General features: G+C 45.5%; 1 protein-coding gene across 8 annotated transcripts in view; it reads right to left on the reverse strand.

Annotated features, from left to right (window-relative positions):
• The window catches only part of KMT2C (lysine methyltransferase 2C), a 146,194-nt gene that overhangs the window by 99,094 nt on the left and 28,756 nt on the right, over positions 1 to 18,344 (reverse strand). For all 8 annotated transcript variants that reach the window (XR_009551263.1, XM_060196824.1, XM_060196823.1 and 5 more), the window contains exons 4-5: positions 16,294 to 16,465; positions 13,905 to 14,019 (exon numbers count right to left, since the gene is read on the reverse strand). Coding sequence is in view for 7 of the 8 variants with exons in the window: in XM_060196824.1 (XP_060052807.1) it covers positions 13,905 to 14,019; positions 16,294 to 16,465 (287 nt within the window). In the remaining variant the exon portion in view is untranslated. The remainder of the gene's footprint in view (positions 1 to 13,904; positions 14,020 to 16,293; positions 16,466 to 18,344) is intronic.

An 18,344-nucleotide genomic window follows, 5' to 3' on the forward strand; every position in this document is an offset into this window, starting at 1 on the left:
GACTCTAAATTTAGAGACTAGGATCCCCCACCCCCTTTTCCCAAAGCAGTTTGTTTTGAACAGCTGATGGGACATCACTCAGTTTGCACTAAAACTTCCAAGAAAATGTGAAAAGGGGAGAGGAGACACTCCAGGAAGCACAAATACGGATGGCAGGAAACCAGAAACACAGCAGCCGGAATGTGAACAAAACAGACAGAGCCCGGAGTCGGGAGGCTGGCCCTGCCCCGCCCCGCCCCGCCCTCTGCTGCGGGGTCTTTCCTCTGCAAGGGTTCTCACGGCCCACCCCGAATGACCTGGTGTGTGAGAACGCTCGGGGCACGACTGCTCAGGCTCCGCAGCAGAGAATGGACTCACTTTCGCAAAGCGGTGCTCCCCACGTCGGAGCCCGCTGGGGCAGCCCACAGCCCTGTCTCTGCCAGCGAGTGGGCCGGCCCTAAAACCCCGGGCACAGGGACTGTCATTACGCCTGCCAGGGCCCCACCAGAAAGCAACTGCTGTGCTTCTGAGATGGCGGCTACCCACAGACAGCCGGGATGCACGGCAGGTTGAATACTCTGTGAGACACCGGAAAACGGAAAGGCATCCTGCGGAGTGAGAAAATGCATCTTCCCCACACGCCGCCGTCTACAAAGGGCTAACATGCAGGAAGCATAAAGGACTCACAAAAACTCATCAAGAAGGCAACAAACAAGTCCACCAAAAAGCAGGGAGGAGAGAGAGCTGAGCAGGCTTCACCCAAGAAGGTGCCTGGGCAGCGGGCAGACACGCGAGACAACGCTCACCTCCTCTTTGTGTCTGGGGAGACGCCATCAAGATGGCAGAGAGCGCTCACCCCACGCCGCCCGGGGGGCCTCCAGGCAAAGACAGGCAGGGAGCCAGTACTGGTGACGGTGTGGAGAGAAAGGAAGCCTCACACACCACCTGTGGCAACGTAACGCCCAGTGTTTGAGCCTCTCTGCCCACAGGGCACTTCTCAGATTATGGGACCTGCCCTGCCACCCAGCACTCCCCACTCCTAGGTGCCCACCTGGAGAACACAGACACATGACTCCGAAGAGGTGTGTGCACAGCACTGCTCACGACGGCCAAGACCCAAGGAGCAACCCAGGCCCCCAAGGACGGAGAATGAAGAGGTGGTCTCTACCCACCAGGGAACACATACTTCTCAGCCATCAGGACAACAGCTTGCCTTGCTGGAGCTAAGCACAATAAGCCAGGAGACAGAGACTGGGTACCACAGCGCCCCTGTGTGGCACACTGGGGGGCTACCCGGCAAGGATGGCAAAGTGGGCACCCTGCCAAGGGAGCTACCTCTTCGGGAGTTTCAACGCGGGTTTATTCCCTGTGCACCAGCAGGAACGGCAAGGCGGACACCACCTCAGCAAGGAGCACACCTAGCACCCTTTCTCCCCGGGAAGAGCCTGGCTTCCTCATCAGAAAGAAGCGCAGGAGGTGGAAGGTCCAAGCTCAGAAGACTGTCTCCAGCCGGTGTGTAGTGAGATAGTGAGAGGGGTGCTGAGATGCTTGGCACAGGTGGCCAGGGCGGCTTGGGGCAAGTGGGGAGGGCGGGGAGGGGGCTGGGATGCCTAACCAGGTACAGAATGAGGCTGTGAGTTTCCAGCGGGAGGAAAGTTTGCAATCATTTCCACAGTTTCCTTAGACTCATGAAACACACACAGAGGCGTTCCTGACAACGGTCGGCATCCAGCCAGGCTTCCACAAGTCTGCCCTGAACTTCAGTGGAAGGGCCCGAGACCCAAGCGCACGCCGGTGCCTCCCCAGGCCTCCTTCACGTGTTAAACCTGGGAGTGAGCTGTGATTCAAGGCCACACAGATGACCTGAGAAATGTACCAGCAGACGAGGTGCACTCTCTGAACTGCCCAGAGGCCCGTCCTCTAGCAGAAATCACTGCGACCACCTGTTATAGCCGGCGTCTCATGGGAGCCAAGTGATGCAAGTATTTTTAGCACCCCTGCATGAGGGAGCTCGGCCAAGGAAAGCCTGAAGGTGTGAGGAACTGACCGCGTACCCCAAGCTGTACCCTCAGCTTCCACAGAAACGGAGCCAGAAGGCCGCCCACAGAAGTCTTGGCACGCGCCAGGCGGGGCTGCCAGGGTGACAGTGACAGTGAGCCGGAACAGACGGCAGATCCCTAAGTGGGGGGGCACCAGAGAGGAACCTCGGGGGGTAAGCCCAGAGCTCAGAGACATTTTCCAACACACTATAGAAGGGCAGCTGTGGGGGATTCGACTTTTGGAGGTGGAGCTACGAGCAGCAGATCGCTTTTTCCCCTCCCCTCCCCTCCCCTCCCCTCCCCTCCCCTCCCCTCCCCTCCCCTCTCCTCTCCTCTCCCGGATCAACTAGGAATACCAAAGGAGACCACCCGGACCGAAACAAGACAGGACTAGAATGATCACAGGAACCCAGTAAATCACCTGTGAGTACAAACACGCATGGCTGGTGACAGAGAGGAGAGAGGGGCCTAAGGAGAGATTAAGTGACTGCTAACAGTTCAACAGTTTATCAGTGGAGACACCACCTCCAGTCTGCTCCACAACAAGGGGACAGATGAAGGGAGGAAAGGACTCCCCAGAGACTCACCAAGTGCAACTCTGAGTCTCCATTGCTACTACCCTCAGAATCTGGAGCAGCGACAGGGAGGGACACCAGGGGACAGAGATCTAACCGGGAAACTCAGGAGAATACCTATACCTCAGTGGCATAGCTGAGGGGCTGTGAAAGTCTCTTTGCATAACCACTGGATTATCTCTGCCACAGCCTGCTTTATCTCTTGGTCAGGAGTCAGTGATTAAGCTAAGAAGCCTATTGATAGTTTAAAAGCCCTCAGGCTCCCATAGCCTACAGGGAAGGAAAAAGAAAGGGTTTTAAACCACTGAGCTCCAACTCAGGGATTGAAATAACTGTTAACTTCCACCACTGTGAACCCTTTAATTAACTTACTTAGACACAAGTCAATCCAGGCAATAGTGATCAATAATTTGAAAAGTACTGATAAAGGGAACTCATAACATAATATATAAAATGGTTAAAACAACAAGAAAAAATATTGGAGAATCGAACCAGGACAAGAGTCCAGCTAAAAGTCCTCCAGAGGGTGAAGCACAAAATAATGAGTTCAACATCCAAACATTAGCTAAGGAAATAATAATAGGAGTGAGTAAAGAATTTGAAAAAATTGTAATCAGAAATGCAGGAACAACAAATGAGAATATGGAAGAAAATACTAATTATCTCATGGTTATTAGAGAGCTGAAAGCTGAAATCGCTGAGCTAAGAATGCAACTAGCTGAACAAGCTAAAACAGTATCAGAGCAGATGAACTCCAGAAAGCAGTAGAGGGCAGAGAGAAAGGAATCTATGAGGCTGAAGACAGAATTAGCAAGATTGAGGATGAATTAGAGACAACTAAAAAAGAAGTAAGAGATCTAAAATAGAGATTAAGAGATGCTGAAAACAACAACAGAGTCCTATGTTATGACTTCAAAAGAAACAATATATGCATTATTGGCTTACCAGAGGAAGAAAGAGAAGGAGAGGAAGAAAGCATTCTCCAGGCCATAGTAGCTGAAAACTTCTCTAGTCTAGACAACACCAAAGACATAAAGATTTAAGAAGCCCAGAGGGTCCCAAACAGAATTAACCCAGACCTAAAGACACCAAGACAGGTCACACTTAGAATGGAAAGGAATAAGGATAAAGAAAGGATCCTGAAGGCTGCAAGAGAAAAACAAAAAATCACCTGCAAAGGAAAACCCCTAAGATTAGCAGCAGACTTCTCCATACAGACACTACAGGCCAGAAGAGAATGGCAAGATATCTATCGAGTGCTCAATGAGAAAGGCTTTCAGCCAAGAATACTATATCCTGCTAGACTGTCATTCAGACTAGATGGAGGCATCAAAACCTTCTCAGACAAGCAACAGTTGAAGGAAGCAACCATCACCAAGCCTGCCCTGAAAGAAGTTCTGAAAGGTCTCCTATAAACAACCAGACCACCACAAATAGGACATATATCAAAACACCCTAAAACTCTACAAGAATGGCGTTAAAATATCTTCAATCTTTGATATCAATAAATGTCAATGGCCTGAATTCACCTATTAAAAGACACAGAGTAGGAAGATGGATCAGAAAACACAACCCAACAATATGCTGTCTATAGGAAACCCACCTAACACAACAAGACAAACACAGACTTAAGTGAAAGGATAGAAAACTATCATACAAGCCAATGGCCCACAAAAAGGGGAAGGAACAGCTATTCTCATATCTGACATGATAGACTTTAAAATAGATAAGATTAAAAAAGATAGGAATGGACACTACTTAATGCTCAGAGGATCAGTCAATCAAGAGGACTTAACAATTATTAACATCTATGCACCCAATGAGAAGCCATCTAAATACATCAAACTTCTACTGAAAGAGCTACAGCTATATATTAACAGTAACACAATCATAGTAGGGGACTTCCACACCCCACTCTCTCAACTTGACAGATCATCCAGGCAGAAAATCAATAAAAACATAAGGGAGCTAAATGAAGAGATAGATAAACTAGAACTATTGGACATTTTCAGAGTCATTCATCCCAAGACACTGGAATACACATTTTACTCAAATCCACATGGGTCATTCTCAAGGATAGACCATATGTTAGGCCACAAAGACAGCATCAGCCAATTCAAGAGCACTGAAATCATCCCAAGCATCTTCTCAGACCACAGTGGAATGAAACTAACACTTAACAATCAACAAAAGATTAGTAACAGTCCCAAAATGTGGAAGCTCAACAGTACACTTCTTAACAACTTCTGGGTCAAAGAGGAAATCAAGGAAGAAATCAAAATGTTTCGAGAGTTCAATGAAAATGAAGACACAAGCTATCAAAATATTTGGGACACAGCTAAAGCAGTCCTAAGAGGGAAGTTCATAGCTATACAAGCACACATTAGGAAACAAGAAAAAGCACAAACAAACAGCCTGATTGCACATCTTAAAGACCTAGAAGAAGAACAACAAAGGAACACTAAAGCAAACAGAAGGACAGAAATCACTAAAGTTAGGGCAGAAATAAATAACATTGAGAACAGGAAAACCATAGAAAAGATCAACGAAAGTAAATGTTGGTTCTTTGAAATAGTAAACAAAATCGACAAACCTTTAGCCAGACTCACAAAACAAAAAAGGTAAAAGACCCAAATAAATCGGATAGTAAATGAAAGAGGAGATATCACAACAGACACCGCAGAAATTCAACATATCATGCGAGGCTTCTATGAACAACTATATGCCACCAAGCTAGAGAACCTGGAAGAAATGGATGATTTCCTAGATACCTACCAACTTCCAAAACTAAGTAAAGAGGAAGTGGATAACATGAACAGGCCCATCACAGCTAATGAAATTGAAACAGTTATCAAAAATCTCCCCAAAAATAAAAGTCCTGGACCAGATGGTTTTACAAACGAACTCTACAATACCTTCAAAGAAGAACTAATACCTCTACTTTTAAAAGTCTTCCAGAAGATTGAAGACACTGGAATACTCCCTGCCAGCTTCTATGAAGCCAACATCACCCTGATACCAAAAGCAGACAGGGACACAACCAAAAAAGAAAACTACAGACCAACATCTCTGATGAACATAGATGCTAAAATATTGAACAAAATCCTTTGTTCAAAATTCTTGATATACAGCAGTATATCAAAAAGACTGTTCATCATGACCAAGTGGGGTTTTCCCAGGCATGCAAGGTTGGTTTAATATACGTAAATCAATCAATGTGATCCACCACATCAACAAAAGCAAGACCAAAAACCACATGGTCATATCAATAGATGCAGAGAAAGCCTTTGACAAAATACAACATCCCTTTATGATCAAAACACTACAAAAAATGGGAATTAGATGGAAAATTCCTGAAGATAGTGGAGTCTATATATAGCAAACCTACAGCCAACATCATACTCAATGGTGAAAAACTGGAAGCATTTCCACTCAGATCAGGTACTAGACAGGGCTGCCCACTATCACCATTACTATTCAACATAGTGTTGGAAGTTCTTGCCATAGCAATCAGGCAGGAGCAAGGAATTAAAGGCATACAGATTGGAAGAGAAGAAGTCAAACTCTCCTTATTTGCAGATGACATGATAGTATACATGGAAAAACCTAAGGAATCCAGCAAGAAGCTTTTAGAAATCATCAGGCAATACAGTAAGGTGTCAGGCTACAAAATTAACATTCAAAAGTCAGTGGCATTCCTCTATGCAAACACTAAGTTAGAAGACATTGAAATCCAGAAATCAGTTCCTTTTACTATAGCAACAAAAACAATAAAATATCTAGGAGTAAACCTAACCAAAGAAGTGAAAGACTTGTATACTGAAAATTATGAGTCACTACTCAAGGAAATTGAAAAAGACACAAAGAAGTGGAAAGATATTCCATGTTCATGGGTTGGAAGAATTAACATCATCAAAATGAATATATTGCCCAGAACCATCTACAAATTTAATGCTATCCCCATCAAGATCCCAAGCACATTTTTTAGGAGAATAGAACAAATGCTACAAATGTTTATCTGGAACCAGAAAAGACCTAGAATTGCCAAAACAATCTTGAGAAGAAAGGACCGAACCGGAGGCATCACACTCCCAGATCTCAAACTGTATTATAGGGCCATTGTCATCAAAACTGCTTGGTACTGGAACATGAACAGACACACTGACCAGTGGAATAGAATTGAGAGCCCAGAAATGAGGCCCCACACCTATGGACAACTAATCTTTGACAAAGGGGCCCAGACTATTACATGGGGAAAGCAGTCTCTTCAACAGATGGTGTTGGAAACAATGGATTGAAACATGCAGAAGAATGAAAATGAATCACTGTATTTCACCAAATACAAAAGCAAATTCCAAGTGGATCAAGGACTTGGATGTTAGACCACAAACTATCAGATACTTAGAGGGAAATATTGGCAGAACTCTTTTCCGCATAAATTTTAAAGACATTTTCAATGAAACGAATCCAATTACAAGGAAGACTAAGGCAAGTATAAACCTATGGGTTCTTCACAGCAAAAGAAACCACTACCCAAACCAAGAGACCCCTCACAGACTGGGAGAAGATCTTTACATGCCATACATCAGATAAGAGTTTAATAACCAATATATATAAAGAGCTTGCCAGACTCAACAACAAGACAACAAATAACCCCATCCAAAAACAGGGGGAGGACATGGACAGAATATTCACCACAGAAGAGATCCAAAAGGCTGAGAAACACATGAAAAAATGCTCCAAGTCTCTGATTGTCAGAGAAATGCAAATAAAGACAACAATGAGATATCACTTCACTCCTGTGAGAATGTCATACATCAGAAAAGGTAACAGCAGCAAATGCTGGAGAGGGTGTGGGGTCAAAGGAACCCTCCTGCACTGCTGGTGGGAATGTCAATTGGTCCAACCTCTGTGGTGAACAGTCTGGAGAACTCTCAGAAGGCTAGAAATGGACCTACTCTATGACCCTGCAATTCCTCTCCTGGGGATATATCCTAAGGAACTCAACACATCCATCCAAAAAGATCTGTGTACACATATGTTCTTGGCAGCACAATGTGTAATAGCCAAAACCTGGAAGCAACCCAGGTGTCCAACAACAGATGCGTGGCTGAGCAAGTTGTGGTCTAGATACACAATGGAATACTACTCAGCTGTAAAAAATGGTGACTTCACCGTTTTCAGCTGATCTTGGATGGACCTTGAAAAAATCATGTTGAATGAAATAAGTCAGAAACAGAAGGATGAATATGGGATGATCTCAGTCTCAGGCCGAAGTTGAAAAACAAGATCAGAAAAAAAACACAAGTAGAACCTGAAATGGAATTGGCATATGGCACCCAAGTAAAAGACTCTGGGGATACAGGTCCATGGAGGTTGATAAATGACATAGTGGGGGTTGTATTGTTAAATGGGAAACTGGGGAATGTTATGCATGTGCAAACTATTGTATTTACTGTTGAATGTAAAACATTAATTCCCCAATAAAGAAATAAATTAAAAAAAGAAGGGCAGCTGTTAAGAGAACAGAAAAAAGAGAAAGGAAAATAAAACAAAAAGCCATGGAGATATTACTAAGGATCACAGGTGGATGTTTGTTAAGGCAAAGCTAACCAGAACCTCTCCAGACCTGTCCAGCGGCCTCAATGGTAGCTGGCAGTGGTCAGGCTATTTCAAACAAAATGCACTAGGAGATCCTGGAAGCAAACCCAGAGAACTGGCAAAACAAGCATACCAAAGATTCAAACCGAAAAAAGAGAGAGGGAGAGGGAGAGGCTGAATAACTTGAAAATAAATTAATATTAGCTACTGAAACCCCATAACCTGGGGAAACTATTTAAAAAAGAAACTTCAGAGTGAAAAATAAAAATACCATGTTGACTATCAAGCCAAGTTGTGACTGAAGCAGCAGGCTCTGTCAGAGAACCAAGGTCACAGAAAATTCACAATTTCCTTCTGCAGGAGAAGGAGTAAGGCTCCGAAAGACTGGGGGCCAGAGTGAGGTTAGAACTGAAAGAACAGAGTCGGGCGGTAGCGCAGGGGGTTAAGCGCAGGTGGCACAAAGCGCGAGGTCCAGTATAAGGATCCCGGTTTGAGCCCCTGGCTCCCCACCTGCAGGGGCGTCGCTTCACAGGCGGTGAAGCAGGTCTGCAGGTGTCTGTCTTTCTCTCCCCCTCCTCTCTCCATTTCTCTCTGTCCTGTCCAACAATGTCATAAATAACAACAACAATAATAAACAAGGGCAACAAAAGGGAAAATAAATAAATTTTTAAAAAAAGAAAGTAAAATTCAGAATTGTCAACATTCACAGGTTTGACAACCAAAGGACAGAAAAATGGGGGGGCAGGTGGAGGGTACAGAGCAAGCTTGCTTTCAAATTTCAATGGCAATAATCATTTTCAACAGGGAGCTATGAAGCATTTAAATTTTATTGAAAATGACAGCAAAGGATCCAAAATCTTAAAGGCTGAGCATGGAAGTTAAAGTCCTGTACAGCAGAGCTGTGAAGCAAAGCAAATAGCTGGTCGAGAAAGACAGACAGACAGACACAGGTTAAGGAGTCTCATCGTTTACATTCATAAAAAAACGCGATATATTAACACTGAGCTCACCAACTGGCTAAGTTACCGCTGCAAAAATACAAGCTGTTTCTTAAGGTAAAGTAAGACGCGAAGACAGTTTGCTACAGAAAATCAGTGGCTGACTTTTATCTACGGCCTAATGTGTGGTTGAATCAACTGGTTAAAAAAGAAATCGGGAGTCGGGCTGTAGCTCAGCGGGTTAAGCGCAGGTGGCGCAAAGCACAAGGACCGGCATAAGGATCCCGGTTCGAACCCCGGCTCCCCACCTGCAGGGAAGTCGCTTCACAGGCGGTGAAGCAGGTCTGCAGGTGTCTATCTTTCTCTCCTCCTCTCTATCTTCCCCTCCTCTCTCAATTTCTCTCTGTCCTATCCAACAACAACAACAACAATAATAACTACAACAATAAAACAAGAAGGGCAACAAAAGGGAATACATATATAAAATAAATATTTTTAAAAAAAAGAAATCAGGAAAGCTAAATGCAAACTAAGAGACCCAAACATTCTAAAGTCACTATTTCAAGTATCTAAAACAAAAAAAAAAATTGTTTAAGTCTGTACACACATGCATTATCTGGCCAAGATCTGCACTGTTTAAGCACCACCTCTGAAAACATGGAAGCCGGCTTTAGGTCAGAGGCATGCAAGTGCAAGGTCAGCACTACAGCAAACCAGAGCCAGGGTTCGAGAGGGGAATTACCAAGATGGGAATTACTGACTGGGCTTCCCGTTCAGAGGCGAGCAGGCGAGGAGCTGGGTGAGGGCAAGCCCGCTGTCCACTCAGCTTGGCTCTGCTCTGCTCTGCACAGGGGCACCTCGGCTGCAGGTAGGCTTCACCTGGGCGGGCAGGGCGCGGACGCCCTCGGACTCCAGGGGCCACGGCCTCCTCCTCCCACTGCCCCCCTGCCCTCAGCAACGACAGCCAGAAGAGGGCAGAGGGCTGTGTGCCCATGGGACAAGCACTGAGGGTAGGGAGTGACCCCACGTGAGTGTGGAGGGTCTGACATCTCCAGAACTTGAGTTCCGAAAACTAGGCTCTCCCCTAAAAGGCTGCTGAGACAGCTCCGGGGAGAGTGGGCGGTTCTGCCTTGAGTCCAGCCCAGCCCCCTACCATGCTGGAGGGAGCTTCAGTGCTGCAGTGTGTGTCTGTCAGTCTGTCGGTCTGTCTATCAGGAAAAGTGATCCTGGAGCAGTTAAGCCTCAAGTGATGACCAACAAAATAAAAAAAAAAAAGGGAAATAGTATTTATTTGGGGGTCCTGTACCCCGCACTTGAGCTTGTGATAAAATGGGTCCCAGGTGTGTGGGAGGAGATAGCATAATGTTCTGCAAACAAACTCTCAAGCTTGAGGCTCCAAAATCCCACCTCCAACCCCTGTGCTCCAAGAAGCCAGAGCGAGCAGTGCTGCTGTTTCTCTCTCTCTAAATTAGTAAGTTATATATGTGTGTGTGTGTATATAGATAAATGGGTCCCGAGGCCAAAGGCAAGAAGGGAGTCACTAGGTAGCCACGGAAATCCACAGTCACAGAGAGGGTCTGGGAGGCCCAGGGGCACAGCCCAGAGCCACAGAGCCGCTAGGGAGCTTGTTTCCAGGTGAGGTTGTCGGCCCACCAGGACACCTAATGGGGAACTCCTGGTGCCTGTTGCAGCTGCAGCTGATCGGCTTATGGCCCACTGCTGATTTCAATTGGGCGTGACTGCGACGTGTGAACGAAACACTTCTCAGGCACGGGGTATCGGATGTCCAAGGGCTAGCTGTTGGCACTTTGGCCTGACTCTGAACTATTACACACAGCCATGGCATTGCCAATAAGTACCAGATTTACAGAAATGCTGACAGGGTCCTGAGTTGAATGCAGCCTAGAATGTTACCAGCTGCGACCATGGACGCTGAGCTCAGGCTGACAGAAACTCGGAGGTCACACAGGCTCCTGTGCTGAATGTACGTACATGGGCCCTGGGTCAGACTGATGGGGTAGAGTTAATCGTGTTTATATATATGTTCTTCAAGTTTGGGAGCTACTCTCTGCCCTAACCCAGCTTTCTAGCCCTCTTCTCAACTCTCACACCATCTTTCCAGACAATATTTTAGCCCACCTCCATGTTGCTCAGGCAAAAATCACTAAGGCCATGGCCCCCTAGGAACACCCTAAAGTCCTTATTCTCAAATGAGCTATTCCTACTTTCTTGCTCCTACTTATTAAACATTTTGTCCTGCCTCATAACTTATTGCCTTTCGGACAACAAGTTGAAGATGCTACTAAGATTCCATCCTGACTTCCCTGGTCAGATGACCTCACCCGTGTGACCCAGAACCTCACACTTCTCCGGAAGCCTGCATCGCTAGAGAAAGACAGAAACAGGCTGTGGGTGTGGACCCACCTGCCACTGCCCATGTCCAGCGGAGAAGCAATTACAAAAGCCAGACCTCCTACCTTCTGCACCGCCCAAAATTTTTAGGTCCATACTTCCAGGGGGTGGGAATGTTAGAGGAAGATGACTAGAGGGGTCAGAACCCCAATTCCATCAGGACTCAGAGAGAGAAGAGGGAAAAAGGAGTAACATTATGAAGTAATAATAGATGTCGGTATGCCCATCGGAAAGAAATGGACAAAGGTATAGCTAGACAGATAGACAGTTCTAGAAATAACAGTTATCCCATCTCTGTGACCCTGGGAGAACCACTGCAGTTTCCAGTGGAGGGAGTGAGGACACAGAACTCCAGTGGTGGGACAGGGTGGAATTAGACCCTACAGTTTTGTAAATCACTAATAAAGAAAACATAGAAAAAAGGAAAAAGTAATATTGACAGGAAGACATTCTCCATGTCAATGTTATTTAAGTCGAAAGTTTACACATGGAATGGGGCTGAGAACATTCATTTCTATGAAGCTCTACTTTGGCAATTTAGTTTCAAAGAAAGATGAGCTGTTAGAGAAATTTAGTCATTGCTTTTTAGATTCTGTGGCTTGGTTTTTAAAGCCAGTAAAATCACCGTAGATGCTAGGAGTGCACGTCTAGCCTCCTGTGTGTTCTGTAAAAGGCAGACTGGCGAGAAAGCCAGCACTCTGCATGGACAGTTCACAGAGGTGGCCTCTGACTGCAGGTCTTAGGACCAACACCCCAGCATAAAGTGCATGTCAGAAAAGGATAATTAGACTTGAGTGAAGTCCCCCTTATTCCAGCTGGCACGGGGCAAACCAACTAAACTGAGTCAAAGCCCTCTATGAGGCTGGAGCCAGACTCGTAGCCCTCCACCACCACCCCCCGTTTAACTTCTCCAAACAAGCAAACTTGGGCGATTAACTTAGCCACTACGATGTTAGCAGCTCTCAATCCAGAACTTACTATTTTACCACACAGATTGCAAGAGGCATAGGGACGGCTTCTGTGACTGACTCATCCTAGATAATATATTTTTAAAGTTCACCACAAATATTGCTTGTGAACGTCTTCCAAACAGGAGGAGAAAGGAAGAAAAAAAAAGAAAAAAAAAAAGCCTTCATTCAGACAGTTGAGAATTTTAAAGATAAAAAACTTGAGTTCTTAATTCCTCTCACTCTTAGGACTTTAAATCCAAGAGACAGGAGGACTGCGTACACCTAGCAGGACGCACATAAGCGGGCCCTGGCCACACCTGATGGAGGGCTACTTCCTGGCCTGGTGCACACAGTGTATCTACTATGTGCACATGTGAGCTAGTTCCAAATAGTTAAGATGGCGAGTCGACATATGAACAGATGCTCACATAAATATGTACACATGCAAAGCCACCAAGAAGCCAACTGAGCAAGTGTAATGTTTTATCTTTGGATTTCAAATTGGTTGATTTAAAAAAATGCATTTGGGGACTGGGCGGTAGCCCCGGCTCCCCACCTGCAGGAGGGTCACTTCACAGGTGGTGAAACAGGTCTGCAGGTATCTGTCTTTTTTCTCCTCCTCTCTCCATTTCTCTCTGTCCTACCCAACAACAGCTATAACAACAATAACAATAACAACCACACCAAGGGCAACAAAAGGGGAAAAAATGGCCTCCAGAGCAGTGGATCCGTAGTGCTGGCACTGAGCCCCAGCAATAACCCTGGAGGCAAAAAATAATGCATCTGTTTCAGTATCCTCATATGAAACTTTATTTCCGAGAGCTTCCGGGGTGATTAAGTCCGACAAGTAATTAAGAAGCAGAGTCCACTACACAATGTGTCACGTGTATGCTATCCCCGGAGCTCACAGTGACGTTTCGGACGCAGAGAAGAAGTGTGAACAGCCCAAGTGTCCAGTGTGGGAGACAAGAGCCCAACTGTGCTGTCTCTGCTCTGGGCACTGAAAGGAAGTCGCTGCTCTTGTAGCAATGTGGCTGCATCGCAGAGTAATTCTGCATGGTCACAGAGCCAGGCACTGTGTGTGCACATTATCCGAGAGCACTCACAGAAAATGCAAACTGGTCACTGGGGAGAGAAAGCAAGTTGCTGGGAGGAGTCGGGAAGTGGGGGCCCCAGGAGACACCAGGAAGCACTCAAGACGGGGATTCATTCAGCCTCTCAAGGGTGGGTGGTTTTGTGTCCGAGCAGCTTGCCGGCTATGAACAGCCGTGGTTCCTTGCGTCTGAGTTACCCACGGATAAGGCTGCCTTTAGACGTGGATAGGCGCGCACAGATTTGAATTGGAACAGTGTCTTCTCTCTATACAATAACACACATGATGATGCATTTCTCATCAAACAAACAACTTACTTTGCACCTCCAGCCATTGGTCGGGACTGATTTCATAACTGGTTGAAGACAAAAAGTGTGATACCCTTTGTCACACGTGTCGCACACTAGCATCTTGCTATCTTCTCCGGATTGTCTGAAAAATGAGAGAGTGCTAATGAGGCCCGGTCTCTAGACTGGTGCTTGCCACACGGGTGATGGTGCCAAGATCCAATACAGCAAAATCTCAGAGCCTGCTTTATCTTCTCGTGGCTAACAACAGGGCCCCCACGCCTAGAGATTACCCTCACTGAAAGCTCAGCTACAGCGAGCCTGTCCTAGCTGTGAAGGCTGGTTTGTAGACAGCTCAGAGCCACCTTTCTTGGGGAAGAAACTACCTGTACGGACGGGAACAAGCCCTGGCTTCACGCCTCTCTCTGTGATTAGTGCCCTCTGGTTCTAGACGTGTGACTCTCGAACAACTTTGACTTGAGTCTTCTTAGTTTCAGTAAGAAGTTAATTTAATAGCCAAAGGTTACTGGAATAATTCAACACAATTCTAGCCGAAGGCCTGAGAATCTTCACAGGGCAGTGAGTGCGAAATAGGCACCGCAGACAATAATTTTGTCATGATCATGTAAACAGGCACTATTAAAAATAAAGACAAAACCTTGAACTTTTCTCTAAACCCGCAAATATTGGGTCCCTTCCTTGTAGCACTGTCTCTGCCTGAATTCCTGGTAGCGGTCTCTCCTTAGAGACTAAGAATTTAACTCAAGAAGGGGGGAGAGAGGAGCTGGGGGTGTAAGGACATGGGACAGTGAGCTCTGGATAAAACCTGAGACCTGGGGAATTGGGCGGTAGCAAAGCGGGTTAAGCGCACGTTGACGCCAAACTCAAGGACCGGCATAAGGATCCTGGTTCGAGCCCCCGGCAGGGGAGTCACTTCACAGGTGGTGAAGCAGGTCTGCAGGTGTCTGTCTTTCTCTCCCCCTCTGTCTTCCTCTCCTCTCTCCTTTTTCTCTGTCCCATCTAACAACGATAACATCAACAACAACAACAACAACAACAACAACAGGGCAACAAAATGGAAAATAAATAAATATTTAAAAAAAAAAAACCTGAGAACTGTCAATAACAAAGGTTATTTGTTCCCCAGTTTGGTAAATGCTACAAATTAAGTTTCTGTTCCTGATACCAAAGGTAATTCTGGACACCTAGTCAATGCTTAACCTTGCACCTCTTTAACTAGATTACATGGTACTGGGATAAAAAACACTGTTTCTTCAATTTTGCTTATTCCTTTCCAAGAAAATCAGCAAATAAATGTCTACGACATATTCTTTAATTTTTACCAAGTGTTAAAAAAAAAATAAGCACACGGCCCTATTAATTCCACATGCTTCTAGGATACTGACACTGTTATCAATGAAATTACAAATAGAACAGACTGATAGAGACAGTGGTGGGCATAACTCTTCCTGGCTACAAAAACCCTCAACTTCTAAACAATTTTAAAACTGTGAGAGATGTTGGAATTGTCTCCGAATTATTATGCTCAGTTGTACATGAGAAAAAAAAAATAACAAAAAAGTTTTGGGGTTAAAAAAAAAAAAAAGACCCGAGAATGAAATATAAAACAGGACAAGTATATTCTCAGTGCAACTGTGCAAATGCCTTTCGGCTCTTTCTTTCAGTGCCATGGAGACTCTGATCTTCTGAAGGAACTGTCTTGCAGACAGACGAGGTCTATCAAACAGCAGTCTTGGTATAAATCATTCTTCCTGCAGTGGAAATTCAAACACACCAGTGCTCACTCTGATAGCCACTTCCCAGAGAGAGAGAGAGAGAGAGAGAGAGAGGCGTCTGTCTCCAGTATCTCTGTCCTAGTCTGCAAAGTGAGACAGCACTGCACATCAGTGATGGTGCCAAGATTCAGTCCCTGAACCAGTGCCTGATTCCCCAAATCTTAAGAGCCTATTTGATCTTCAGCCAGCCAACGACAGAGGGCCCCCGCCCCCCTAGAGATCACCCAACAGTGAGCCTGCCTTAGCCACTCTGGGACTGCGGTAAAGGAGGCTGAGCCAGATGACTAACTCGTCTCCCTCAAAAAGAACACGCTTTTATTTTCTGATCCTTACTTAACTGTGAAGATCGTTCATTTTAAAATTGGTGGCAAATTTGAAATCGGATTTTCTTTTCAGATCTCTGGAGGCACTGAAGTGATTAGAAGTAGTTTTGTCTACATTTATTCTGCATGATATGGAGTGACGGAACTGTAGTAACTACCTTAAGGAGGGACCTGTGAGGTCAGCGTGGAAGGAAGTAGCTGTAATGCCAACCGCCTTCACCCCTATCGAAGGCGCCCTTTGCACCAACAGCGGGGTCTCTTACGCTCAATACACGGCCGAGAGTGGAGAAGGGCACTTACTTGCAATTCTGGCACACCTTGCACTCGGGACATTGCCAACCTGCACGCTTCAGCGGAGTGACAGCGATGTCCAGGCACATTCCGTGGTAGTGCTGGCCGCAGGTGGTGCAGAAGAACTGGTCCAGGAGGTCTCCCGGGCTGTCGCACACTGCGCAGTTGGCGCCTTCCTTTGCTGCAGACAGTGGTGAGATAATGAAGTCGTTGCACGAGGGTCTGATGGCTTTCTGACTTGGCGGCTTACACGAGCATTCTATGGGAATCTGCGCGCTGACTTTCCACAGTGAACATCCAGCCCGAAAATCATCACGAAGAACACCGCCATCTACTGATTCAACTGACTCCTGGCATTCAATCATATCGCTTACAGCACCTGTGACCGCACGTGCTCGAGACCCTAGCAGCTCTTAGTCAATGTGCTACCCCTGATGCCACAGATGATGCCGGGCCCAATTAATGATCAGCTGATACTTGCTGAGAAGAACAGGCAGGCAAATGTCCATGGGTGGGGGGGGGGGATATGTCACTTGGCAGCACAAAAAAAATAAACATTTTATTTGGATGTTACCTATACTTTGAAGTTAAAACCAGAAAAGAGACGCAACCTAGAAGTGTTAATATCAATTAGATTAAGACTCACCGTAAATATTAACAGGCTGATTTCTATTCATGTCAAATAAGGAATCTCACTGGTGGGAAATAGCAGAGAGAAACTGGAAGCTTTGCAGACACACACCAGAGGGAGACGTCCATACACGGACCCTGTACTTATCTCCGTGGGTTACGTTAGACAAGTCATAAAGACTATTCAGTCATGGACAACATCTACCCTTCAGTGTGAATGAAAAGAAATGGCAAGTGACTAATGATGATTTGACAATTCGCAGAACAAACAAAAAACCAGGAGAGTAAATTACCTTGTCAAGTCCATTAATCATGTCGATTGCATTATAGTAAGAAAAAAACAAACAAAAACCATTCCAGTTTGGTGACAGATAGATACGCTCAGGTTCTCAACTACATGGTTTGTCCAGTGGGTTATCCCAGGACTGTTTTAAATTGAATATAGGATCCCTGCTCCAGTTGTTTTTGGTGGTTGCTTCAGTTTGTTTGCTTTCTGATTTGATTAGTCCTCTCTGACTATAAACCCCTTCTGGGTTTCAGTCAAGCTTCCTGAAACAGAACAATTACTGATCCCTTTAACTGCTTGTAGGAACTGGCAAATTATACTCATGGGTTATAAAAGTCTCTGGCACTTTTTTGAGTACAGTAAGTTTGTTCTTTTGATCCTCTGCACCACCATAAACCAGAGCAGAGCAGTGCTCTGTTAAAAAACAAATAAATAAAACAAAAAAAAAATTAAAAAGGGGCCTGGTAGTGGCACACCTGGTTGAACATACATGTTATTATACAGAAGGACCTGGGTTCAAGCCCTCAGTCCCCACCTACAGAAAGGAAGTTTCACAAGTGGTGAAGCAGTGCTGCAAGTCAGTTTCTCTCTCTCTCTCTCATTTCCCTGTTCCTCACCATTTCTGGCTGTCTCAATCCAATAAATAAAGATTAAAATTTAAAAAAATTATACACACACACATACATATCTGGAGATACTTGAAAAAAAAATTTTTTAATTGTCGCCAGGGATGCCGGGGCTGGGTGGTGGCAAACCTGGTTGAGCACACACATTTCTATGTGCAAGGACCCAGGTTCAAGCCCCTGGTCCCTACCTGCAGGAGGAAAGCTTCACAAGTGTTGAAGCAGGGCTGTAGTTGTCTCTGTCTCTCCCCCCTCCCCCTTCCCTCTAGACTTCTGGCTGTCTCTATCCATAAATAAATATAATAATAAATTTAAGAGAGTCGAGCAGTAGCGCAGTGGATTAAGCGCACATGGTACAAAGCGCAAGGACCCGACTAAGGATCCCAGTTCGAGCCCCCGGCTCCCCACCTGCAGGGGAGTTGCTTCACAGGCAGCGAAGCAGGTCTGCAGGTGTCTGTTATTCGCTCCCCCTTATGTCTTCCCCTCCTTTCTCCATTTCTATCTGTCCTATCTAACAACGA

The sequence above is a fragment of the Erinaceus europaeus genome, chromosome 8 (genome assembly GCF_950295315.1).
Source record: "Erinaceus europaeus chromosome 8, mEriEur2.1, whole genome shotgun sequence".
Taxonomy (NCBI): domain Eukaryota; kingdom Metazoa; phylum Chordata; class Mammalia; order Eulipotyphla; family Erinaceidae; genus Erinaceus; species Erinaceus europaeus.